The 26,437-nt window shown below is 40.6% G+C and overlaps 1 protein-coding gene across 1 annotated transcript in view; it reads right to left on the bottom strand.

The window, feature by feature from the left end:
• Positions 1-26,437, bottom strand: part of LOC5518835 (cation-independent mannose-6-phosphate receptor) — a 43,117-nt gene that overhangs the window by 5,639 nt on the left and 11,041 nt on the right. The window contains exons 9-36 of the mRNA XM_048721789.1: positions 25,830-25,964; positions 25,258-25,480; positions 24,978-25,108; positions 24,250-24,605; positions 23,635-23,870; positions 23,057-23,184; positions 22,588-22,749; positions 21,259-21,535; positions 21,002-21,127; positions 17,746-17,921; positions 16,811-16,932; positions 16,204-16,345; positions 15,478-15,730; positions 13,659-13,945; positions 13,094-13,186; positions 12,091-12,216; positions 9,368-9,490; positions 8,027-8,212; positions 6,975-7,188; positions 6,107-6,183; positions 5,106-5,257; positions 4,431-4,567; positions 3,920-4,037; positions 3,131-3,193; positions 2,357-2,443; positions 1,847-2,007; positions 1,334-1,434; positions 1,117-1,196 (exon numbers count right to left, since the gene is read on the bottom strand). Coding sequence (XP_048577746.1) covers positions 1,117-1,196; positions 1,334-1,434; positions 1,847-2,007; positions 2,357-2,443; positions 3,131-3,193; positions 3,920-4,037; positions 4,431-4,567; positions 5,106-5,257; positions 6,107-6,183; positions 6,975-7,188; positions 8,027-8,212; positions 9,368-9,490; positions 12,091-12,216; positions 13,094-13,186; positions 13,659-13,945; positions 15,478-15,730; positions 16,204-16,345; positions 16,811-16,932; positions 17,746-17,921; positions 21,002-21,127; positions 21,259-21,535; positions 22,588-22,749; positions 23,057-23,184; positions 23,635-23,870; positions 24,250-24,605; positions 24,978-25,108; positions 25,258-25,480; positions 25,830-25,964 — 4,472 coding nt within the window. The remainder of the gene's footprint in view (positions 1-1,116; positions 1,197-1,333; positions 1,435-1,846; positions 2,008-2,356; positions 2,444-3,130; positions 3,194-3,919; positions 4,038-4,430; positions 4,568-5,105; positions 5,258-6,106; positions 6,184-6,974; positions 7,189-8,026; positions 8,213-9,367; positions 9,491-12,090; positions 12,217-13,093; positions 13,187-13,658; positions 13,946-15,477; positions 15,731-16,203; positions 16,346-16,810; positions 16,933-17,745; positions 17,922-21,001; positions 21,128-21,258; positions 21,536-22,587; positions 22,750-23,056; positions 23,185-23,634; positions 23,871-24,249; positions 24,606-24,977; positions 25,109-25,257; positions 25,481-25,829; positions 25,965-26,437) is intronic.

Here is a 26,437-nt window from a genome sequence, read left to right as displayed (position 1 = left end):
ACGGTATATAGTCAAACCTGTACAAAACGACCACCCGTACAATACACAATGGTATATAGTCAAACCTGTACAAAACGACCACCCGTACAACACACAACGGTATATAGTCAAACCTGTACAAAACGACCACCCGTACAATACACAATGGTATATAGTCAAACCTGTACAAAACGATCACCCGTACAATACACAATGGTATATAGTCATACCTGTACAAAACGACCACCCGTACAACACACAACGGTATATAGTCATACCTGTACAAAACGACCACCCGTACAATACACAACGGTATATAGTCAAACCTGTACAAAACGACCACCCGTACAACACACAACGGTATATAGTCAAACCTGTACAAAACGACCACCCGTACAATACACAATGGTATATAGTCAAACCTGTACAAAACGATCACCCGTACAACACACAACGGTATATAGTCAAACCTGTACAAAACTACCACCCGTACAACACACAACGGTATATAGTCAAACCTGTACAAAACGACCACCCGTACAACACACAACGGTATATAGTCAAACCTGTACAAAATGACCACCCGTACAACACACAATGGTATATAGTCAAACCTGTACAAAATGACCACCCGTACAACACACAATGGTATATAGTCAAACCTGTACAAAACTACCACCCGTACAACACACAACGGTATATAGTCAAACCTGTACAAAATGACCACCCGTACAATACACAATGGTATATAGTCAAACCTGTACAAAACGACCACCCGTACAATACACAATGGTATATAGTCAAACATGTATAAAACGACTACCCGTACAATACACAATGGTATATAGTCAAACCTGTACAAAACGACTAACCGTACAACACACAACAGTATATAGTCAAACCTGTACAAAACGACCACCCGTACAATACACAATGGTATATAGTCAAACCTGTACAAAACGACCACCCGTAGAATCCACAATGGTATATAGTCAAACCTGCACAAAACGACCACCCGTACAATACACAATGGTATATAGTCAAACCTGCACAAAATGAACACCCGTACAATACACAATGGTAAATATACAGTCAAGCCCTTATAAAATGACCACCGTTATGGTTGTGATGACTCACAGGTCAGTGCAGACAAGAGCCGTCGCCCAGGAAAACACAACTTGGCAAGATGAAGACTCATACTCAAACACAGGCGTACCCTAAGAAGGAAAACGTGGCGGCAGTTAATAGAGGTCGACTTTTAGTTTTGAGAACTAAGCAAAGGAGCATTGTTTTTCTTTTAATTTTTTTAAAAACTACTCCCAAAACAGGGATAAAGAGGATAATGTAAACTCACCACAGGGGTTTTATCAGAACATTCAAAGTCAATGATGAACTTGTAAAATCCTCCTGTGGGGCAGGAGTGAGTTGTGGTGATTTGTAGCTGGAAAAGATCATCTGCAAAGCAAGATACGCAAGTAATGCCACGTTAAAGGGGCACATTAGTTTACATGATAATGTTACAACCAAGTAGTCAGAAGAGTAATGTATATAATATACTAAAAGGTAGTCGTCGACAATGCGAAATCTTCGTATTTATCAAGACTTTTTGGCAGATAACAAGATAGACATGAGCTTTGTTCTGTCAGGTCACTCATTCTATTGCACTTAGGCAACTACTCTGTTACTATACATATCTTCGTAGAACAACATTATAACACTCACTCTGTGCCTCTAGCCGACTTGGTAAAACAACATTAACCCACACGCTCCAATGCGTTTGGCCGACTCTGTTACTACACCTACCTTCGTAAAACAACATTCTCTCACACGCTCTGATGCGTTTGATCGACTCTGTTACCAAACCTACCTTCGTAGAATAGCTTTCTGTCCTTTGCCGTCATGGGTATTGCAGACGACGTTATTTTGCACAAATCGGAGCCTTCACATTGCTTTTCTTCAGTGTTGCGAATTGGCTGACAGAGGTTGAACAGATACCTGGTGATGCCATTTCCAGGAACTTTGATGTACCTAAAAATAGACAAATCAAGCCTCAGGCGGCTGCTATTTTGTCATTCTAGCAAATGGTTCCGCTGACATTCTCCCTCCTCTCCCCCCTCCCCCCCCCCCCTTCCGCCGGATTTCTTCCGCCTCGTTCTCGCGCCAGTTGCCTCGTGGCCTATTGAGTAGGCAAGGAAGTCCAGAGAAGTCACAGGCTTATAAAATAGGGCTCCCTTCTAACATATATATAAATACATATTACTAAACTAGATTACATGACCTGACGGGGCCTAAAGGTGGGCCTGACGGTTGGCCAGTGATTTTAGGGTTGGAAGCTCAAAAACAAACATGTAAAATAACCAAAATAACATTCGCTTACGAGTTTTCGCCATGCAGCTTGTTGAAGTCGATGGTTGCCATGGAGATAGGGTGCTTGGCGCGGCAATTCTGGAGGTGAACATTCTCCCTACAGAAGAAAAAAGGTGATCAGATGATCAGCTACCTACCTACCTAAGCCTACGACACACTAAGCGATTTTGTACGCTAGTACGAGCAAATTCAATCGACCTCGAACGCCAGCAAATTTGATCGCCAGTAACAGACGTCTAGATATCTGCGAATTTGCCTCCGCGGCAGCAGAGAGACCTGCTTACTGATGAATGCGTAATTCTAATAAGTCTTAGTTAAACCAGGTGCTCTTTTCTCATACAAGCTTTTACCATCGTACACCTAGCTAAGTAACGCTTGAACAACCAAAGTGACCATCCAAGCTTTTTAAATTAATTAGGATCTGACAGATACATACAATATTTTGGTATGTTCATCTCACCGAAAGCGGGTGGAAACGTAATAAAGATCCAGTTTTGGTTCTTTTAAGGGAATTCGATACAGTTTCCCGAATTCCCGACCATCCTATCAATCACATCTTCTGCTACAGGGATCGGATAATCAAACTATTTGGCCATGCCATGCAGCTAGGGATGAACTTTTTAAAAAGGTTACACGTGTTTACGTTGCTGTTTCTTTTGCAAAGAAACGGTGAACCCATTAAATGCACTATTCTCGAAGTGCTGTTCGCTACAGGGAAATTTTTAACAAATAAGCTAAAGGATATTGTACATCAGACCTTGGATTATTAACAGGTTGACCCTACCATTGCTCCTTGCACGCTGCGCTTGTCGTCCATAGGAATTTGATGTCGCACGGCGAAGAGAACCTGCGTTAAACATGTCGTGTTTGAGCCTTTTTAGTAGCAGGGGAGGTAAAGTTGGAGGGGAAAGGGAAGTGTGACGAGGTCACGTTTCAGCAAAAAGTTTGATCCAGCGAAGATTTCCCAAGCACTCCGGCACTCTTCGCAAGTTTAGGCCTTCAAACAGTTTGTTCGGTCAAACTAGCTGAGATATACTTGTTATGTTATACTGTACGGGGGAAAGAACATCAACCATCATTTTTATTTGCATTATGCAAAAATGCTTATGATCAAAATATCACATCTGTTATTACTGTTAATTTTGTTAAAAAAAAAGAAATAGTGTCATGTACAAGCAAATTCCTAAAGGCCAATTCAACAGTTAGGTTTTTTGAGTTATACAACTATTTTGTAGCTTTCATCAATCAAATACTGATGCTTAGCAAGCAATAGAATTGGTCGAATATGGAGGCTTGTACACAAAGACAAAACGAGACAGAACAAAAAACAAATTGAAGAGAAGAAAACAATGATTTCACACTTCTTCTGATAAGGAATTGAACTGTCTGAGAAGAAGATATTTTCCCTTTTGAACTCGTGAATGATTGCAAAACATTTACCAGTTATTGGGGGACTTCGATCGTCGGATGGTTTAGCGTAAGTGCTGAGATGTTTTAGACTAGAAGAAAGGTTAGCCCGAAGCTAGTTAACGTTAGACGCTGTTTTGCTATCGAAAATAGCTAAAGAACTTACCCGGTTCGTTCTGGTTTGCCGACTTTCGCCCCACACACAAACTGAAAGCTGACAGTCACAGGTCTACTGCATCCATCGATCTTATCGCCGGTGTATCTTAACATAATCTTGTTATCTCCTGCAAAATCAGACATTTCACATAACCTTTTATTATGCCTTATGAGTATAGAAAAACACAATAATGGAAAAATACGGAGGTTAATCGGCAGTTCCATTTAGTTGGTCTGCAATTCGAGGTGTAAAACACGTTTTGTATTGAAAACTTTGAATTCCTCCTTTTTGATAAGGAAGTCGACTTAGATGTCCCGTCTCTCACCACACTTCATTTACCTGTTCTGGGATGTGTAAGACGCACTAGGACGCACTAGGACGCACTAAGACGCACTAGGGATGCAAGCCTGTAGTGACTTACACCAGTACTTACACCAGTCTCCATTTGCAACTGACGGTTACTCGTCACCGTCTGGTATTTGCAGTTCACAAATATCAACATTTACAACAAGTAGCTTACCTTGAGAAAGGAATTCTTGAGTTTGCGTGTACCCGAGAACAACAATGCGAGAGGAAGAGTCAAGCTTTCCACAGACAGCAGCAGAGGGTGGACACATCGCCACGTTACTCACTCCGCGACAAATGTTAAACCAATAGCTGAAACAAAATTAGAAAATTACGAAATTACGGGTGCATGTAGCACAGTTTACAAAGCGTTATTCTGATTCTCTCATCACTTGGTTTGGGTTCGATTCCTGGTTCCGACGTGAGTTACTGTAATTTAGTTGCTTCTAACTTTGGAGCAGCTTCAGAATAAACTCTACAAAGAGTTCACAATGGGTTTTTACACCTTGAATTTTATAGAACAAGCCAGCAGATACAAGGAATATGCGAAACGCTTAGGCTTACAATGTGACGCGCGCTACCGAGGCCACCTTGACAGTTTTGGGAAGTAAACCAATAAGGATGTGAGAAACGTGCTATCTGATTGGCATAAACGTCACTAGCCAACTAGTGCGGCAAAAAAACGCACATCACAACAAGTCTGAATCTTTCTAGTTGTGAAAATTTCTTTTGCAAAATTGCAATTCTCGCACCCTCTTCTCGCAAACTAGCTAACTTTTTTTATGCTGGCCACGAACGCGCGGGTTGCACAGTAAACGTCCTATTTACAATGAAAACCATCGGCCTTTACCTGTTTCTTTTCCTATCCTCGTAGAACCAATTTCCGCTTCTACTGGAGAGCAGAGAGAGGTCGTAGCTTTGTCCGTTGTTGTAGAAAAGACATTCCGTCTGGGAGGGAGGACACGCGAGGGGGGTTCGCCATACGACATTAGCTCCATATTTCTGCCAAAGGATGACATATCAAAATTTGCATCGAGGGTATGTATTGGGTTTGCATTACCAGGAATTCCAGTGATTCTCACACCACAAAAAGCCCGAATTTGCAACGGAGGGATGCCTACGAAAGGGCGAATGGCGGCGTGCGCGCATAACCGAAAGCCCGAATTTGCAACGAAGGGGTTCCTACGAAAGGGCGAATGGCGGCGTGCGCGCATAACAAAAAGCCCGAATTTGCAACGAAGGGGTTCCTACGAAAGGGCGAATGGCGGCGTGCGCGCATAACAAAAAGCCCGAATTTGCAACGAAGAGGTTCCTATGAAAGGGCGAATGGCGGCGTGCGCGCATAACAGAAAGCCCGAATCTGCAACGAAGCTGTTCCGAGGAAGACTTAAGCCTGATGCACACTGGCAATATAATGACATAACAAGATAGGCGCGCGCATTCTTATGTCCTTATTTTCAAGTGTGAAGGGTGCGACTTATGGCAATAACGTCGACATAATAACATGGAGATAACGACATAAAAGAAAAAAAAAACATGTTTTTTCCCTTATGCCATTATGTCAAATTCTTATGTTGTTATGTCGTTATATCGCCAGTGTGCATCAGGCCTTACCGCTCGGTCTGGGCACAACCTGGATAGCTTTGTGTTAAAACAAAACATTTCAAATGAGGGTTGTTGGTGATGGAAATAGTTGAACTTTTTGTTTTCAGATTAGGCGCCTTTTAAGGTTGTCTTTTGAAATTGTTCCTGAGGCTTTTTTGGTATTTCATTAGCATTTACATCGGGCTTTGGGATGATTTGGTTCTCATCGACTATCCTAAAGCCAGTGCATTAACGTGCGTGACTCACCCCTACACTCTCCAGACTGTACGGGACAGAGTTTGACTCTTCCCTGTCGCACAAAAACACCAGTCTCGATGTAACACCTAGAAAAGATTACATATAGAAACATTATTTCATTTACCTATTTTTATTTATTTTGACTATCAAATCAAGGAAGCAATCGAGTTAAAATGCATCATTTCATATAAGGAAGAGCGGTCAAAAATTTTAAGAGCTCTGAAAATAAGCACATTTTTACATTAATATCCAATATTGCCCACAAGAAACGCAAGTGAAGTTTTAAATATTTGTACAATGAGATTTTTCATGATTACTTTTTAATCAATCGAATTGTAAGACAAGTAACATTGCTGCGGTAGATTTAGAACAAAAATTTAAATAGGAAAATGATGATGATGGTAATGGTAATGATAATGGTGATGATAGTAATGGTGATGATGATGATAATGATAATAATGATGATGAAGGTAATGGTGATGATGATGATAATGATGATGATGATTATGAAGATAATGGTATTGGTGATGAAAATGATGATGATGGTACTGGTGATGATAATGATAATGATGATGAAGGTAATGGTGATGATGATGATAATGGTGATGAAAATGATGATGATGGTAATGGTGATGATGATGATAATGATGATGAAGGTAATGGTGATGATGATGATAATGATGATGAAAATGATGATGATGGTAATGGTGATGATGATGATAATGATGATGAAGGTAATGGTGATGATGATGATAATGATGATGATGGTAATGATGGTGATGATGATGATAATGATGATAATGGTAATGATGATGATGATGATGATGATGATGATGATGATAATGATGACGATTATAATAAAAACGATGACACCCACTTGCTGTAGCACAGTCTTTGTTGCAGTACTTGAGCATCAACGTGTTCTCATCGTGCAAGTACGTGATACTGTGGAACTTCTCCAACCCTAGCGCAGTTTCCTTCCCATCCGCGGACACTAGACACACAGATGCCCCAAAACAATTGGATTTTTCCTCCTTCTTCAAGTTTCCACACACAGAGACCTGCACGCGAGAAGAGTCTGGAGCTTCCAGCTGCAAAAAAAAGGAAGATCGTTAAGGAGCCTCCTTCGGCCACACCTTTGTTATTGTTCTCGATCGACATTGGAAGACAATCAGATGAAATCTGTCTCACGAGTAAAAAGCAGCTTTTCCAGCTTAGGTCAGGAATTCTTAAGAGGTGTTTACATTCGGCTCTCTCTAATAACGACCGTGTATTAACCACTTGGTAGTATCAATACACCGGATTAGTGGTGGTATGAAAACACTAAAACAATATTCACTATATATATATATATATATTCATACAATATTCATTTATATATAAAGTATTATTATGCATATCGCACAATAGTTTGTTGTACCTATATGTACGCCCTTTGGGTATTCGAGTGCGCTGGCCTCGGTAAAATTTTGATGTTCAGTGTTTCACAATTGAAAAGTATGAGATAAAACACCTGCTTTTGTTGGATATATCATCCAGTGGCTAGCTATGACTCGGTAAAATTTTGATTCTGGGTACATGCCTGCGGCGAGTAAAGTCAGTCACGTGTAAAGGCATTTGGTCATGTCTCGCGTGTTAATTTGTGCTATACAATAGATCACGTGACCTTTTTGGTGGCACATTCAAACCGAAATAAACACAGAACTGACTGCGCTCGTCTCGCCAAAGAACGGTGAAAAAATAAAATGTTTAAATGAACATTAACTCTTTCTGAAAAAAAAAACTTCTAGCTTTATCGTAGGTGCTAAATAAATTGCTTTTTATTGTTGCTTTCTTGCCGCTAAAAGCGCGAGGTTGGCACCTAAAAAGTCACGTGATCTCTAAGTGCAGGTCCCCTATTTACTTAAAATTTCATTCCGTTCCATTTACCTCAATGTAGGACTCCCCTTTGTACAGCTTCAATGTGCTGATGTTATACATGTGTTCCGTGCTGTTGTCGTACAAACTGCACTTGTCATACATGGGTATTTCCTGTTGTGGACACGCGGCAGATGTCGCCCAATCGAATATGTAGGTATTTGAGGAACTCTCCAGTGTCACAAAATGGGGTCGACCCTATCAAACCAAACAAACGTTAAGGAAGGCCAATCACGCCGCCATTTTATGCTTCCCCTCAATGCCGAGTCACACAAAGAATCCATTTCCATCGGCTAAATCAAACACGTAACTGAGAAACTTTCAATCAAATATCTTTTATAAAGTCCTGAACAACTTCTATTGTGGATTGTTATTTTAAAGTTTCTTGCAAATAAACTGTTGTATTTGCAATTATAAAAAATAATAACATTTTTTAAGCCATTTTGTCATCTTAGCCATTTTTTCATTATAGTCATTTTGTCATCTTAGCCATTCTGTCATCTTAGCCCTTTTGTCATCTTAGCCATTTTGTCATTATAGTCATTTTGTCATCTTAGCCATTCTGTCATCTTAGCCCTTTTGTCATCTTAGCCATTTTGTCATCTTAGCTATTTGTCATCTTAACCATTTTGTCATCCTAGCCATTTTAGCCATTTTGTCATCTTAGCCATTTTGTCATCTTAGCCCTTTTGTTAACTTAGACATTTTGTCATCTTAGCAATTTTGTCATCTTAGCGCTTTTGTCATTTTACCATTTTTTCATCTTAGCCATTTTGTCATCTTAGCCCTTTTGTTAACTTAGCCATTTTGTCATCTTAGCAATTTTGTCATCTTAGCCATTTTGTCATCTTAGCCATTTTGTCATCTTAGCCCTTTTGTTATCTTACCAATTTTGTCATCTTAGCCATTTTGTCATCTTAGCAAAATACCAAGCACGTACAAGCTTAGTATTTGGGGAAATTATTGCGAAATTTTTGTTAACTTTGGAGAACCATTGCTCATCGTTGTTTTGACGTGGTTATTTCGAGATTCCTTAACATATTTTTGTTTTATAATACCGAATTAACAGAATAATATGTCTGGCTTGGCGTCTAGGGCTTTAAAAAACAAAACCGTAATTAATGGATTTTCTCGATTTCACCCTTTTTGGCTTCAGAGTCCTAAAGCTTATCCATCATTCCTTTTTTCAAACATTTTAAAGGTCAAATGAGCTCCTCTTCGGAAGATACTAGATCTCTGGACTTGACCCGAGATGGTCGCTAAATAGAGGTCAAGTTTGCAGTGATTATGGGAGAGGAGCACAGGTCTTATTGTAAGTGGTTAGAAAACAAGGGGTGAGTGCTTTGCTCTTACCAGGCTCCCAGCAGCACATGTCAGTGTTATTAGAGAGGTCCTGGTGCCGTCTCCGTGCTTGTACAAAATGGTGATTTTACCATTCTCGTCTATTGTCGGTGAACCAGTAGGGCGACCGAGACTCTACAATATGGGAAAAGAAAGGTAAAAGCAATTAATGCGTATCGCTACGAAAAAAGACAATTTGGTGACAAATATTATTAAATTTGAAAACAAATGTTATTAAATTTGAAAACAAATGTTATATAATTCGGTCACAAATAAAATAACATTTGTTCACTAATGTAACAAAATTTGGTCACTAATGTAATGGAATTTGGTCACAAAGGTTATAAAATTTTGTCACAAATTCAAAATTCGTTTTTGTCGGTTGTATACTCTTATACTTACATAGGCGTTTTTGTCGGTTGTATACTCTTATACTTACATAGGCGTTTTTGTCGGTTGTATACTCTTATACTTACATAGGCGTTTTTGTCGGTTGTATACTCTTATACTTACATAGGCGTTTTTGTCGGTTGTATACTCTTATACTTACATAGGCGTTTTTGTAAGTCGTATACTCTTATACTTACATAGGCGTTTTTGTCGGTTGTATACTCTTATACTTACATAGGCGTTTTTGTCGGTTGTATACTCTTATACTTACATAGGCGTTTTTGTCGGTTGTATACTCTTATACTTACATAGGCGTTTTTGTCGGTTGTATACTCTTATACTTACATAGGCGTTTTTGTCGGTTGTATACTCTTATACTTACATAGGCGTTTTTGTAAGTCGTATACTCTTATACTTACATAGGCGTTTTTGTCGGTTGTATACTCTTATACTTACATAGGCGTTTTTGTCGGTTGTATACTCTTATACTTACATAGGCGTTTTTGTCGGTTGTATACTCTTATACTTCAATAAGGCGTTTTTGTCGGTTGTATACTCTTATACTTACATAGGCGTTTTTGTTGGTTGTATACTCTTATACTTACATACGCGTTTTTGTTGGTTGTATACTCTTATACTTACATAGGCGTTTTTGTCGGTTGTATACTCTTATACTTACATAGGCGTTTTTGTCGGTTGTATACTCTTATACTTACATAGGCGTTTTTGTCGGTTGTATACTCTTATACTTACATAGGCGTTTTTGTCGGTTGTATACTCTTATACTTACATAGGCGTTTTTGTAAGTCGTATACTCTTATACTTACATAGGCGTTTTTGTAAGTCGTATACTCTTATACTTACATAGGCGTTTTTGTCGGTTGTATACTCTTATACTTACATAGGCGTTTTTGTCGGTTGTATACTCTTATACTTACATACGCGTTTTTGTAAGTCGTATACTCTTATACTTACATAGGCGTTTTTGTCGGTTGTATACTCTTATACTTACATAGGCGTTTTTGTCGGTTGTATACTCTTATACTTACATAGGCGTTTTTGTCGGTTGTATACTCTTATACTTACATAGGCGTTTTTGTCGGTTGTATACTCTTATACTTACATAGGCGTTTTTGTCGGTTGTATACTCTTATACTTACATAGGCGTTTTTGTAAGTCGTATACTCTTATACTTACATAGGCGTTTCTGTCGGTTGTATACTCTTATACTTACATAGGCGTTTTTGTCGGTTGTATACTCTTATACTTACATAGGCGTTTTTGTCGGTTGTATACTCTTATACTTACATAGGCGTTTTTGTCGGTTGTATACTCTTATACTTACATACGCGTTTTTGTAAGTCGTATACTCTTATACTTACATAGGCGTTTTTGTAGGTTGTATACTCTTATACTTCAATAAGGCGTTTTTGTCGGTTGTATACTCTTATACTTACATAGGCGTTTTTGTTGGTTGTATACTCTTATACTTACATACGCGTTTTTGTTGGTTGTATACTCTTATACTTACATAGGCGTTTTTGTCGGTTGTATACTCTTATACTTACATAGGCGTTTTTGTCGGTTGTATACTCTTATACTTACATAGTCGTTTTTGTCGGTTGTATACTCTTATACTTACATACGCGTTTTTGTAAGTCGTATACTCTTATACTTACATAGGCGTTTTTGTCGGTTGTATACTCTTATACTTAAATAGGCGTTTTTGTCGGTTGTATACTCTTATACTTACATAGGCGTTTTTGTCGGTTGTATACTCTTATACTTACATACGCGTTTTTGTAAGTCGTATACTCTTATACTTACATAGGCGTTTTTGTCGATTGTATACTCTTATACTTACATAGCCGTTTTTGTCGGTTGTATACTCTTATACTTACATAGGCGTTTTTGTCGGTTGTATACTCTTATACTTACATACGCGTTTCTGTAAGTCGTATACTCTTATACTTACATAGGCGTTTTTGTCGGTTGTATACTCTTATACTTACATAGGCGTTTTTGTCGGTTGTATACTCTTATACTTACATAGGCGTTTTTGTCGGTTGTATACTCTTATACTTACATACGCGTTTTTGTAAGTCGTATACTCTTATACTTACATAGGCGTTTTTGTCGGTTGTATACTCTTATACTTACATAGGCGTTTTTGTCGGTTGTATACTCTTATACTTACATAGGCGTTTTTGTCGGTTGTATACTCTTATACTTACATACGCGTTTTTGTAAGTCGTATACTCTTATACTTACACAGGCGTTTTTGTCAGTTGTATACTCTTATATTTACATAGGCGTTTTTGTCGGTTGTATACTCTTATACTTACATAGGCGTTTTTGTCGGTTTTCTCGCACGCTGCTGCACCAGCCGGACAGTTAACCCCAGCCATAGGAACAAGTGGACGGCAGACATTTATGAAATAACTTGATTTAGTACCACCGCTAGGCACAACCTACAGACGAGGGCCAAACAAGAACAGTTAACCCCACCCATAAGAACAAGGGGACGGCGGACATTGATATAATAAATTGATCGAGGACCACCGCTAGACGCAACATATAGACAGGATAAAATCAAAGAGTTGACCACCCATTTGTCATCCTAAAAAAAGATAGCATACTTTTCCATTAGCAGGTATGGGAAAGCTTTTTAATTTTTTGAAGACAAATTTAGCGTAAAACTTAAAGAAAAACATAAAAAAGAATTTTTTGCATGGTTTCTCTTTTGATATTGAATGAAAACCTTAACAAAGGCGTGACTGACTAGGGTTCGTCCCCTGGCCCCTGTTCAGCCCCACCTTTGTTATTGTTTTCATCCAACATCAAAACACAAATCAATTGATAAAATCTCAAAATGGCCATCAAAAAACATTTTCATACTTCTTTCTATTAGCAGATGCAAATGGATGCTTTTTTTATATTTGGTTTTTCGCTAGGATGACAAATTAGGGGCTGAAAGAGGCTCTTCAGTGGGTTATTCCTGAAATTTCTGTTTTTGGCTTACAGGAATCCTGTGGCGAGCAAAAAAGCGAGCGAAGGGGAGGGGGAGGGGGAGAGGAAGAAAGATGGCGCACGACTGTCGTTTTATGTTTTTCTGAGTCTGTTTGTTTTTTTTTGTTTTTTTTGTCAAAGCAACTTGTCCCAAGTCTCCATCCCTGTCGGGGGCCTGGGCATGACTCGAGACCGGTCTTTCTTGCCGGCTATCCTTTCTTCTCTCCTCCCTTCCCCCATCCCCTGCTCTCGATTGTTTGCGCCACAGGGATCCTGAACAACGAAAACACACAGGAGAGGCGGCCCGCAGGCTACAGACGCTGTTTCAGGCCAACTCACCACCCAGTTCGACTTATCCTTGGCCAGCTGCCTCAGACTGTACTTGGTGTTCGTCTGGGTATCCGTGTTGTATTGTACAGGGGAGCACTCAGTCTGGAGTGAAAGACAGACACAGTGAACCATTTAAAGGGGATGAGTCACACTACATCGCGTGGGCCACGGGAAAGTTATCGATCCGCATGTTATCCATCCTAGTCTAAGAACCACGTATCATTGTCTCTTAAACATGTCGTTTACTGCTAAAATTGTCATTTATTGTTAAAAAAAGCGTTTACTGCGGTTTTAAAAATTTGTGAATTGCCGCCGACGATCGCGCACAGCTAAATAGCATTTTGGTTACCGTCATTCAAAATCCTTGAAGCATTTTAAAATACCGGCACTGAAATGGTTCTCAATCACGCCACTTCTCTCCACTGGGCGTGACCAATAAAAAAACAAAAAATGTAATTTAATGAGTTTGAATGACGAGATCGCTTTTGCAGTGATAATTTTTTGACGAGAGTTCGCAGAATGTTGAAAACTACAGTACGAAGACCATGTAAAGTCTTGGAATCTTAATAAATACCTTTCTTTCGCATGCATAACTCGTCTCCCACGCAAAATAGTACTCGCACTGATCTGACTCCGCCACAAACACGGGTGCGCCCACAAAATCGTCAGCGGTGTCTTTGCAAGTGAAGGATATTATGGTCTGCCTGTAGGTGTTTGAGTGATGGCACAAATCTCCTCCCGTCAGGGAGAGGGTGAGTACGCTATCGGCGAATCTTATTTGGCTGTTTGTGTTGCCTGCGTTGAAGTGGAACTTCGGGTCTGAAGAAAGAAGCTGGCAAGAGGAGGATTTGTCGCCACAATCTGGAAATAGGAAAATCTTTTGTTTAGAGTTGAAATGTCCAGGTATTTCTCTAGGAGGCACAGATTGCATGTTTGGAAAAGCTCGAGGTGAAACTTTACAGTGCAATTTTAAGAATGTCGAACAACCAATCCTTTGTTATTGTATAACTGAAAATACAACGGTTTCCTCGCAAGGAAGTTTCAAAATAACAATCTAAGGATAAAGTCTGATACGTTATTGATATTTGAAAAATATCAGGGTTACTCGCTTGAGCCGATGGAAATGGGTGCTTTATGTGACTTGGCATTTTGCGGGGGCATAAAATGGCGGCGTGATTGGCCTTTTATAACTTCGGTCATGTTTGCTTGGCTCGGTCTGGTTTACCTTATGAGACACAACAGGATGCAAACACGGAATCCTATTAATGGTGCGATGAGCATTACCACGGCCACCAATACCATAAGTTTACAAAAGCCAATCAGAATGCAAGAATCGCAGCCTTGATTGACACGACCTCATAGCTAGTTTACAGAAGCCAATCAGAATGCGAGAATCGCAGCCTTGATTGACACGAGCCCATAGCTAGTTTACATTAGCCAATCAGAATGCGAGAATCGCAGCCTTGATTGACACGACCTCATAGCTAGTTTACATTAGCCAATCAGAATGCGAGAATCGCAGCCTTGATTGACACGACCTCATAGCTAGTTTACAGAAGCTAATCACAATGCGGGAATCGCAGCCTTGATTGACACTAGCCAATAGCTTGTTTACAAAAGCTAACCACAATGCGATAATCGCAGTGTTGATTGACACGAACCCATAGCTAGTTTGGTTCCTTAGTACTACCTGAGTGCACTGAGAAGCATTCCTTCGCCTCCCTGGTTGGCTAGTGACGTTGATGTCAGATTCCCGCCCTATCTTGAGCTTAACTCACAAAACTTGACTTCGAAAAACTGTAGTGACCACGATAGCGCGCGTGGCATTGTAACACTTTGTATTGGTGACCACGATAGCGCGCGTGGCATTGTAACACTTTGTATTGGTGGCCACGATAGCGCGCGTGGCATTATAACACTTTGTATTGGTGGCCACGATAGCGCGCGTCGCATTGTAACACTTTGTATTGGTGACCACGATAGCGCGCGTGGCATTGTAACACTTTGTATTGGTGGCCACGATAGCGCGCGTGGCATAGTAACTATGGAATTAGCATGCGAAACAGGCTCTCCAAAAGCGCCCCAGAAAAGCCGTTCTATCGAAAGTAGCGCTCAACCAAAAATAGGGAGATTGAATTCTGCTCGCTATCGCTATTGTGTTTTTTTTTGCGCATTTAAGCTCGGCTTTTTCGGCTTTCACGCAACTGGTTGAGCAGGTTACTGTGGAATATACAATGTAGCGTAAAAGCGTGCAACAGAAAGATGTGACATTCTTTTAGAGCTTTTCAATCTTTGATCAGAAACAAGTGCCCAGTCAAATCTGTCACGTTAAAACCCTTAGCCGCAGTCCTGCTACTATTGCGTGACTATTATCATATTGTGTGACACCTTACCATTTTTGGAATTCAGAGTCCCGCAGACGTTGATCAGAAAGTAGTAACCAGTCAGAGTTGTCACGTTATAATCGGATTTCTTGTCACGCAAGTTGTTGATATCGAACTGGTAGTTGGTCACGGGGTTGGTGGCCTTGCAGTCGTTCGTCACAGTTTGATTGACATCATTGATAGCGCATGCGTACTTGGTATTCCATAGGAACTCGTAGCGGCAAGAGTCCTGCTCATCCTTGCTAACGAACTGAGGGGCTGCCTGTGGTAAACGGTAGGGATTTTAAACTGAGGGGCTGCCTGTGGTAAACAGTAAGGACTCTGGATCCGGATTTGTACCGTACCATATTTATAGTCTGTTTAACGAACACGACTTATTGGATAATTTTATTGGTTACTTATAAATTAGGTTACATATTATTTCGTAGTGTTTATCCGTAAATGAAAAATATAAGAAAGGCTGACTGAATCTAACCAAATGATCACCGAATAGCCAACGGGACCGGATTCCCAGAAAGCAGGCTCACGCTGACTCAGGGATAAATGCTAGTTTTATCTAATCAAATGTCAAGATATTTATCCCTGGGTTAGAGCTAACCTGCTTTCTAGTAATGAGAGTAATGAAACTAGCCGATGTATGCACATAATTCTAGGAATACAACTGAGGGCTGAGGAACTGAGAAAGAATCAAACAAAAAATGTTACCATAGAGAACATTTTCATAAAGGACCATACCTCTTCTGAGCCCCCACACTCCATTAGGATTCTCGTAGAAGCGACTTTACCGTTCGCGCATGCGTCGCCGCCTTCGTAAAGCAAGAAAATATTGGAGTTCACGAGTTGGGGTCCCTTTGCTAAACTCCCGAGATTCATATACCTGATACATTAATTTGAAATAGATAATGTTATTATGAAGCAATTAACATTTTCGAGACCGACCATACAAATCGCAAAGCCCAGGTAGTTTGTTGTAAGAGGTAATAATAATGACCTTATTCAACCTAAAATATAATTGCAATATTAATAAAAGAAAAAAAATGAAAAAAATCCTATTAGTTGCTACTGTAGCCTACCTGTAGGCTTTGATAGTTTTTCCGGCACTAAAACTACGAAAACACATAGTTCGCATATCACGGCCGCCATCTTGGATAATGCGCTGCGCTGGGGGAGGGGAGGGGAAGAAAAAATGCGCGCGGCATAATCCAAGATGGCGGCCGTGATATGCGAACTCCGTGTATTCGTCAAGGAAAAACTATCAGAGCCCACATATAGACTATTGCTACTGAAATTTCACAGAACAGTCCAGTTATGGGTCTGCCAGGTTAAGACCCCATTAACTTACTTTTTCTTGGAAGGGTCATATTTACAGACTCCTGCTGTTGGGCTGCAACCAGAAGTTTCGTTACGATGAACCAACGATCGACACATGTTGATGTAGTAGACGTTTGAGTCAGAGCTGATTGCCTGCAAAATAACAACAATAATTACCATCATCATCATCATCATCGACATCATCTTCAATATTACAGCATCTTGACCATGGTTATCGTCAAAATTATCATAATTTTCATCATCACTGACATCACGATCATGACAACTTTCTTATTAATAATATCAATATCATCGAAATACCGCCATAATCATCTATCATCTATTGACCTAATCATACACCAATTCTTTTAAACATTCCATATCCTCTTCTTTAAGCTTTTATCGATCAGATGCATGTTAAAATACCCAACCTGCCCTCACCCCTCAGCCAGCACCACGACCCCATCACTTCTATCTCAGCACATCTACCTAACCCTACCCAACTCAACACCATCACACACCCCCTCACCTGCCACCCCACACCACCAAAGCAACACCAACCACACCCCACACCAACCACCCCTTCTGCCGCAGCACCACAACCCCATTTCTTCTACCTCATCATAAATACATCACCTCTCGCAACTCAGGTTCATCACCCAGCCCCTCCAACCCTACAGCACCACTCCATCCCATCTACATCAGAACAACTACCCCATCCCACCCAACTCAGCACCATTACACAGTTCCCCTGAACACCACAACTCCAGCCCCAACCACCCCACACCACCCCAGCAACACCACCCCATTTCTTCTACCTCAAAACAACTACCATACCCCTCACGACACCATCACCCAGTACCCTTGAACAACACTACATCAGCCCCACCCAAACAACCCCAACACCACTACCCCCATCCCTCTGCCACAATCATTAGTATAGTCCACTTGTACCATCGTCCATACCTTCCAGTTTGTGTCGCTTTTTGCAAGTGGGGCAAAGTCGTACTGCTCGTCACCACTGGCCAGCTCCTTGCGTACGCTGCACTGAACATGTGTCATTGGACGGCACGCCAGGTCGGTCGCCCAGCGGAGTGTGTAGTTGCACTTGTCGGCCTTGCTCTCAAACACTGGTCCGTTACCTAACGTAAGGTTTATGGTTAAAAGGGCATTTCTACTAAGAAAATGTAACAAAACTCGCTTCTGTGTTTGTTTGTGTTTCGTTGATCACTTTCTCCTGTTATGGATTACAACAAATGTAACAAATGAAAACAGCGATATTCGGGTCGTAATTTTGTGTACATGAAGGATGAAGTCTCCACACCCCATCGTCATTTCTTCTGAACACAGTGCCCCCTTTAATATTTTTTTTGGACAAGCCGACTTCTTCAACATTTTCCTAGACCCAGCGCCCTTATCAAATTTTTTTTAGACAAAGTGCCGCCTATCTCACTTTCTCAATTCCAAACAAATGACCAAGAAGAGCAACCACTTACACAGTAGGGAATAAAGGGAGCCTATATACTGAACTACATAAAGTGAAGAACCGTATTTTTAATGCCTGTTCATAGGAATTGTGTAGGGCATTAAATATTAAACTAAATAAACTGAAGAACCGATGGACTGGAATTATTGCTCATAATTTGAGCAGTTTTAGAAGCGACGTAGGAGGCATATTTTGCATCATCGTTTTATCATATTATCATATTATTAATATTATCTTTATTATCATTGCGTTTTCTGTTAGTGAACTAATATTTCTAAAGCTACCAGAGAGTTGCTCACAGACCGCGTGATTTGACACACGCCGCATGCGTTTGATTCCAGGATATTGTTATGATTGGATAGCTCATGGAAGGCTTGTCTCATTAATTGTTGAAGATTTAATAATTTTGATTATTTCCTGGAACTAATAACATAAAGCTAAGTAAAACAGGAAAAAAACCGACGTGAATTATGAGTTGTCTTGTTTTCTTATCTCTATGGTATACAAGTTTTGTATCGCAAAAAAATCAATTCATTTTTATAGAGTTTTTGTGATCAATTCGCTCACAAAAAATATCATTCTAATTGGAGTACAGTAATTAAGTTGTTTGTCAGTTTTATTACTCTAATTAACATGGAATAGATCGCATCCATTGCGTGCAATTCGACATTAATAAAAAAAAAATAATAAAAAAAATTAATAAAAAAAAAATACCCAGCCCGACGAATTACAAGTTGCTGAAGCGATTTGTTCACTTGCTTTCCAAAAGTGATTTCTAGTAAACTTATATTCAAGCAATATAGCAAGCATAACAACCTCTTTGCTTCTTTTTCATTTTCTAAATGACGTATATAAAGGTACTTAAAAATAAAACAATTAATTAACATGTGTTTTTATAAGAGCGCCTCATTTCTATTTGAGGCTGGGCCGTTATTATTTTTGGAACATGGGAAACAGAAATAGCACCGACCTGGCAATATAATGAAAAATACGATACTAATAGTAAAAATGTTTCTTTAAAAAACATAAATTTTGTTAGCAATAAAGGTGGTGTAAAGGCTCAAAAAGTTTTTTTTACTTTTATTTTTAATTTACCGACGAGATATGATCATTGGAATTAGATCGAGATTCCTGTCGCAAAGAGAGGCTTTAAAAACAATCACACCGATTTTTCGTGGAAAGGACACCTTCATTAACCTTAATTGTGCTTGTCCTGATTAATGTAATTGCTAGCAGGGTAATTTCTTGTATTTCAGTAGAAAATGCTGAAGAATGTTTCGAGCTTTCAGTTCTACAGAATGGGTAATGGTATTATAAAAAGGCGAACAGACAAAGATAGCAACGATAAACGAGACCAGTGCGGGCGGAATAGGACCAGGAAGGGAAAAAGTGAAAGAGTAAGAGTGAAAGAGCGGGGAAAATACCAGAAATCTAAGTCACAGGGTGACAAGCGACACGACAAGGAGAAAGGAGCACGGAACGAAGACAAGGAGAGAAGAAAAAGGACGCGACACGAAGACAATAAAGACAAGGACCGAGTGATAACACTGAGCTCATCTATGAAGATGGCCAGGGTCATCGCATTAAGACGACGCCAGCAGAACCGAAGCGTACGATAGAGGAAGTAGAGAGAAATTTGAACGAGCGAAAAGCAAAATGAGGCCAAGCGAGGGGAAGCAATGAATGATGCACCGGGAAAGGAACATCAAGTAGCAGAGCTATATAAGGATAATGGAACGATAAGAAAAACAAATGCGAGAACCCTGAAGGAGGATTGAGTGGTGAATTTTCGAGATCAGGACGTATATTTAACAATGACATTGTGCCGTTTTATGTGTTATGTCATAGACTCAAAGAGCTACTGAAATAGTGGACAATGAAGTGGTGTGAGTTACTTGCACGATATTGGTCAAATAGTGGTATCTAAGCTATGTAAATAATATGATAAAAATCGAAAATGAAAAATGGAACGCGAGTTTGTACACGACTATACCTTTCCATGCTAGGCCTAGAGAATACATCTTATTGACAACACACTAGTTCTAGATTTTAGGTAATTCAAAAGCTAAAACTCGGTTCTTTGAAAGGATCAGTCAAGTGCTTTTGAGAACATTTTTCTAGACCTTAAACTTGAATCAAAATATATATGTTTCTAGTGCTTTTTGTAAATAGACTCCAGAGAATTTGTCTTTACGTTATGTCACGTATTTCATTACAAGTTTATCAAAAGCTACTTACTTCCTTTTTTAAGGATTGTTATTATATAGAATAAAAATAGTGCATACTATTTCTCACTTGGAATAAAAGAAAAGCAAGAAAATATAAGAAGTTATAACGCCATATGCTTTTCTGGAGTTCAAACCTCTCCAGAAAACCAACTGCAAATTCGCCCAAACTACAAATCCATCGACTTATGAAAGCTGGTTAGTTATCTTTACAACTTATAAGGGCACAGGTATACACTCATACCCGGCTACCTCGCGGTATGGGCGCGTGCGGCAGAGCGCTCTTTGACAACGTTTCTTGAAATAGCTGTATACAGACACCCGTCCAGTTATCCAATGAGAATGACACATATGACGAAATATGACATTTTGTGTTATATGTGACATTATTTTCAAAACGTGACATTTTGAGTTATGAGACAAAACGCACTGACAGTCTCGGGTGACGGTGCATAGATTTGCAAATCGTGTAGAACTATTGTAATGTAATCGTGTATTGCGTGACACTCACCAGAGCCTCGTTTGGACGCGTCACACTCGAATATGATGAGCACCGAGCACTGGGAGCTTGCGTAACGCAACGTTATCTCGCCGTCAAAATACGTCAGGACTTTGCTGAAGTCTCCAAGAGACAGACCTAGAAAACAAAAAACATCAGTTAGCTCGGCATTGTACTCTTCTTCAAATTCGAACCCTTTTTCAAATAAAACACCCACCCCACCCCACCCCCCCACAAAAGATATTATTATTATTAATTGATTAACTCACTTTTTGCGGATTGTTCGGTGTAACAGGCTCCCTGATTTGCCCCACAAGACTTGGTCGGGTTACACACGTTTAGTGAGAGAGTAGCACTGCCAAGGCGAATCTGGTAATCCTTGTTTTTGTTATACAGGCTTGACAGGTCAAATCGGTATCCATATTGTTCATCTGTGACGCTGCAGTCACCCGGGCCAGCGGTTCTAGTCAGATGACATGCGCTCGGTGTCTTCCAGTCAAAGACGTACTCGCACTCAGGTGTCTCCGTTGTGAAAATTGGAGAACCCTGTTAACGGAAGTGGAAATAGCTCTTATAGAGGTAAAGTTACATTGGTAGTTCTAATTATTGAAATAACTATTAAAAAATGTGATGATCCATTTATTCTACAGTGGAACCCCCATATCGCGGACACCATCGCCGCTAAAAATGTGTCCAGTATATGTAAATGTCCGGTTGAGCGTAAGTTGACTGAAAAATTTGAACTCGAAAATAAGGAAAGTGTTTGTTGTGTAACAGGTGTCCGCTTAATGAAGGTTCGTCACGAAATAACGGCAATCGGATGAAGCCGTTCTTATTGGAGAATTGATGAATTTCACAGATATTCAAGTGGATTTCATTCCTTAATGAAACGTACATTTAGTGCGGGTTGAGTCATGTTACCATCCTCTTGGAGCAGTGCAGGTTAATTCTTGTGCTTCTGTTGTATTCCACCCCCACCCTCCAAATGTCACGTTTTACTTACCATCCTTTTGGCACAGTGTAAGTTGATTCGTGTGCTCCCGTGTTACTCCCTCCCCCCCACCCCCCCCCCCCCCCCAATGTCATGTTACCTACCATCCTCTTGGAGCAGTGCAGGTTAATTCTTGTGCTTCTGTTGTATTCCACCCCCACCCTCCAAATGTCACGTTTTACTTACCATCCTCTTGGCACAGTGTAAGTTGATTCGTGTTCTTCCGTGTTGCTACCTTCCCCCCCACCCCCCCAATGTCATGTTACCTACCATCCTCTTGGAGCAGTGCAGGTTAATTCTTGTGCTTCTGTTGTATTCCACCCCCACCCTCCAAATGTCACGTTTTACTTACCATCCTCTTGGCACAGTGCAAGTTGATTCGTGTTCTTCCGTGTTACTCCCTCCCCCCCCCCCACCCCCCCCCCCAATGTCATGTTACCTACCATCCTCTTGGAGCAGTGCAGGTTAATTCTTGTGCTTCTGTTGTATTCCACCCCCACCCTCCAAATGTCACGTTTTACTTACCATCCTCTTGGCACAGTGTAAGTTGATTCGTGTTCTTCCGTGTTACTACCTTCCCCTACCCCCCTAATGTCATGTTACCTACCATCGTCTTGGAGCAGTGCAGGTTAATTCTTGTGCTTCTGTTAAACTTGTCATGGCACCCATCGCCCCCATAGTAGCGGATTGTCACCTGGTCCACGCCCGAGACTTGAGGGTTACTTTGCACGTATCCAAGGTTATGACCCGTGTTCAATTTATGATCCTCCTGAAAACGCATTTAAAGAAAGCAAATCACGACGCCATTTTATGCTCCCGCTCAATGCAAAGCATCCATTTCCATCGGCTAGTTCAAGCAATTAACTGAAATACTTTTAATAAATATCGTTAATAAGGTATTAAACTTCAATCGTGGGTGGTTATTATGAATCTGCGATTGCTACGATCTATGATAACATCACTACGACGACTGCTGCGCTACAATGCGATTCCTACGATAATATGGAAACAAGCCTAACTAAGCGTAACGATCGCTCAGAAAGTCTACGATTGCTGCGACCATATGATGGCCTTACCTGGCATACGCCAATGGGACCTCCGGGGCAGGAGCTCCCGCCCACGGGCTGGTTGTATGGCTTGCACACGTTAATGTAGTAGTGAAGGTGCTTCTTGGAAGGTCTCACATCAACAGCATCCCAGTTTCCTATCGGAAGGCAAGACGATGAATACTGTAATGTCACAAACTGATTTTAGCATCACGGGATGGCTATTGTCTTCTGGACATCATTTAAAATGGCGCCTAAATCTCATTACCATTCATGCCTTTTACGTTTAAATGTGATCGGCTAAGATTAATGACTTCTTTGAGATTTGAACTCCTGTAGGTCGTGGAACATTAACGAACTAACTACTAGGTATCTAGTGACTTAAATTTAAAATTCTTTACTGATGATGCCAGATGTCAAGAGCCGTTCTACCTATAAAGGTCATTACATCTGAAATAAAAAAAACAGACTAGTTAGCTGTCCTTTTTCTACAGGGGCTCAATAAACTGTCCTGGACTTACTTTAGCCGTTTGACTTGTACAGGTCATTTCATTTGCAATAAGAGCCTAGAAAAAATCACCGTCCTCTTTATCGAGGAGTTCACTAACCTGTCTGTAAAGCAAGCGGTGTCAAGTCGTACTTCATGCCGTTGGCTTCAATCGCACACTGGACCTGCTTAGCGGAGCACGCCAGAGACGTCTGGAAATCAAAGTAGTAGGCCTCGCCCTCGGCCTCGCTCGCTTGCTCTATAAACTTTGGTTGCCCCAGAGGGGTGGTAGGGTCGCAGTAGAACCGGATGCGGGTGATACGAGGTAAGCCTGTCACGCCATCGCGGTCACCATCACTAAAAGACATAAACGAAAAGTCGGTGTCACGCGATACCGCTCATCACGTTACATCCTGCTAGACAAGAATGGGTGTCACGCAAAACCATCTGTCACGTTACACTTTACATGATAAGCATTACTGTTACGTAATATGCAACGCACGCAAAAGGTTTTGTCACGCAATGCCGTAAGATTGTGGATTTTAAGGCGTCATGAATGGCGGGCAACTAAACATCTTGTCACGCGATACTTTATTCTATGCTAACTGATTGACACATTTAATGATCACGCGACCTACCTGTATGTTAGCACAAATGTCTCCCCACCAAGCTCCAGGTTTGGCTCTGAAAACCATTTCTATGCCAACTGATTGACAAATCTGATCACGTGACCTACCTGTATGTTAGCACAAGGGTCTCCCCTCGAAACTCCAGCTTTTGGCTCTGAATACCAATGATGGTACTTTTGCCGACTTCCGTCAAGCACGCGCCAACTTCCGCACTGCTGTCCGCATTACATGATCTGATCTTGCCACAGATGTTCAGCTTAAAAGTGCGCCCGTCCAGGGTGGTGAGGGTGTAGGGGGAGAGTGTGGGCTTGCTGAGAGGGAGAAGGTTGAACACAGTGCTCGATTTTGGGTCCTGCACAGAGCAGTTGGCGCCAATCACGTTGGTAATGCGACAAGAGGCAGCGCTTTCCCACCGGAACATGTACTTGCATTTATCCGTGCCTTGGAAGACTGGTGAGGTGTCCTGGAAGTAAATCAAAGAGCTGAAAGGGCTAACTTTTTCATGTGAGTTGTACACCCAATGACCAGCAATCCACATGGAAGAGTTTTCGATTCTATCAGCTAATAAAAATATCAGCTCTATTGATATACAACATTGCTTACTGTTACGCCCTTCCTGGCACTTAAGTATTGTTCCTGGAAATGCTCACCATTACACCCTTTTTATTGCTCAAGAATAGTTCCTGGAAACCTTTCCTGAAACCAAAGTTAAGTTTTTGGAAATACTTACCATTACATCCTAGTTCCTGGAAACCCTACCGGAAGCCCAAGTAAAGTTTCTCGAAATACTTACACACCTACTGGCGCCCAAGAATAAATTCCTGGATATGCTTACCGTTGCCCCCTTCTTGCAAATGAAAAGTATCTCTGCACTGTACTTCCCTCCTAATCCACAGGCATCGCCTCCACTGTAGGTAAGACTGACTGAGTCCTGAGCCTCCACCTTCAATGCCTCGTTGACTGATCCTACAAACACAAGTACGTTTGATTTGAGATTTTCGAAAAAGAAACAAAAGCTCGAGTTCTGAAACCAAAATACTGAACATAATTCAACAAACAATAGTCTTTAATATCCTGTCGCCCATACACAAACAGGAAACGGAAGACAAACTTACCGAGGTTGATCGCACTTCCCTTGTTGGTAATCAAACAGACGGAAGAAGTACCCAAACAGTTGCCCACTTCCGGTCTCAAGTTGAGAGACCGGCAGATGTTGATGTAGAACTTGCCCGGACTAAGCAGGGTCGGCTTGACACTGGCGACCCAGTTATCGTCTGTTTTCACCAGCGACGACAGGTCGTACTGGTCGCTCCCGGCATGCGCTGCGCACTCGATGACCTGCGAAAAGAAAGCAAGGCCAATCACGCCGCCATTTTGCATTCCGGTACAGTATTGAGTCACATAAAGCATCCATTTCCATCGGCTCAAGATAAGATATTCTGAGTCAAATAGCGTCAATCAAGTACAGTACTTCGTTCGCAGATGGTTATTATGAATTATAACCAGTGATGAATTTACATGCGCGCTCATTTTACGTTTTCACAATTCACGTATACATTTTCACAGGACAAATATCAAGCGATATCGTCCAGCCAAAGTGATATCTGCTAGTTGACATTTTTTAAAGATTTTGTCACACCAGAAAAATTGGTAAACAACCGAGGTTCTTTTGAGCCAGTGATCTAACCTTAGCCGGACATGCGTACTTGGTGAACCATCGAAAGTGATATGTACACTCGTCTTCGCTGTCATATACGGGAGAGCCGATTCCATTTGACAGGGCCAGTGGGTCACACATGAAGGAGATGTGGCTTTTCCGTGGCTGGGTCATACAATAGAGCAACATGAGATACTATAATAGCAAAATGAGATACTATAGCAAAATGAGATACTATAGCAACAAGAAATACTATAATAGCAAAATGAGATACTATAGCAACAAGAAATACTATAATAGCAAAATGAGATACTATAGCAACAAGAAATACTATAATAGAAAAATGAGATACTATAGCAACAAGAAATACTATAATAGCAAAATGAGATACTATAGCAACAAGAAATACTATAATAGCAAAATGAGATACTATAGCAACAAGAAATACTATAATAGCAAAATGAGGTACTATAGCAACAAGAAATACTATAATAGCAAAATGAGGTACTATAGCAAAATGAGATACTATAGCAACATGAGATACTATAATAGCAAAATGAGGTACTATAGCAAAATGAGATACTATACATTTATAGGAAGTTCTTCTGTCGCGTGTATTTCTTTTCAACCATCCTTAT

The sequence above is a fragment of the Nematostella vectensis genome, chromosome 14, assembly GCF_932526225.1.
Source record: "Nematostella vectensis chromosome 14, jaNemVect1.1, whole genome shotgun sequence".
Classification (NCBI taxonomy): domain Eukaryota; kingdom Metazoa; phylum Cnidaria; class Anthozoa; order Actiniaria; family Edwardsiidae; genus Nematostella; species Nematostella vectensis.
The sequence above is the reverse complement of the archived record's forward strand: the minus strand, read 5'-3'. Positions and strand labels throughout refer to the sequence as shown.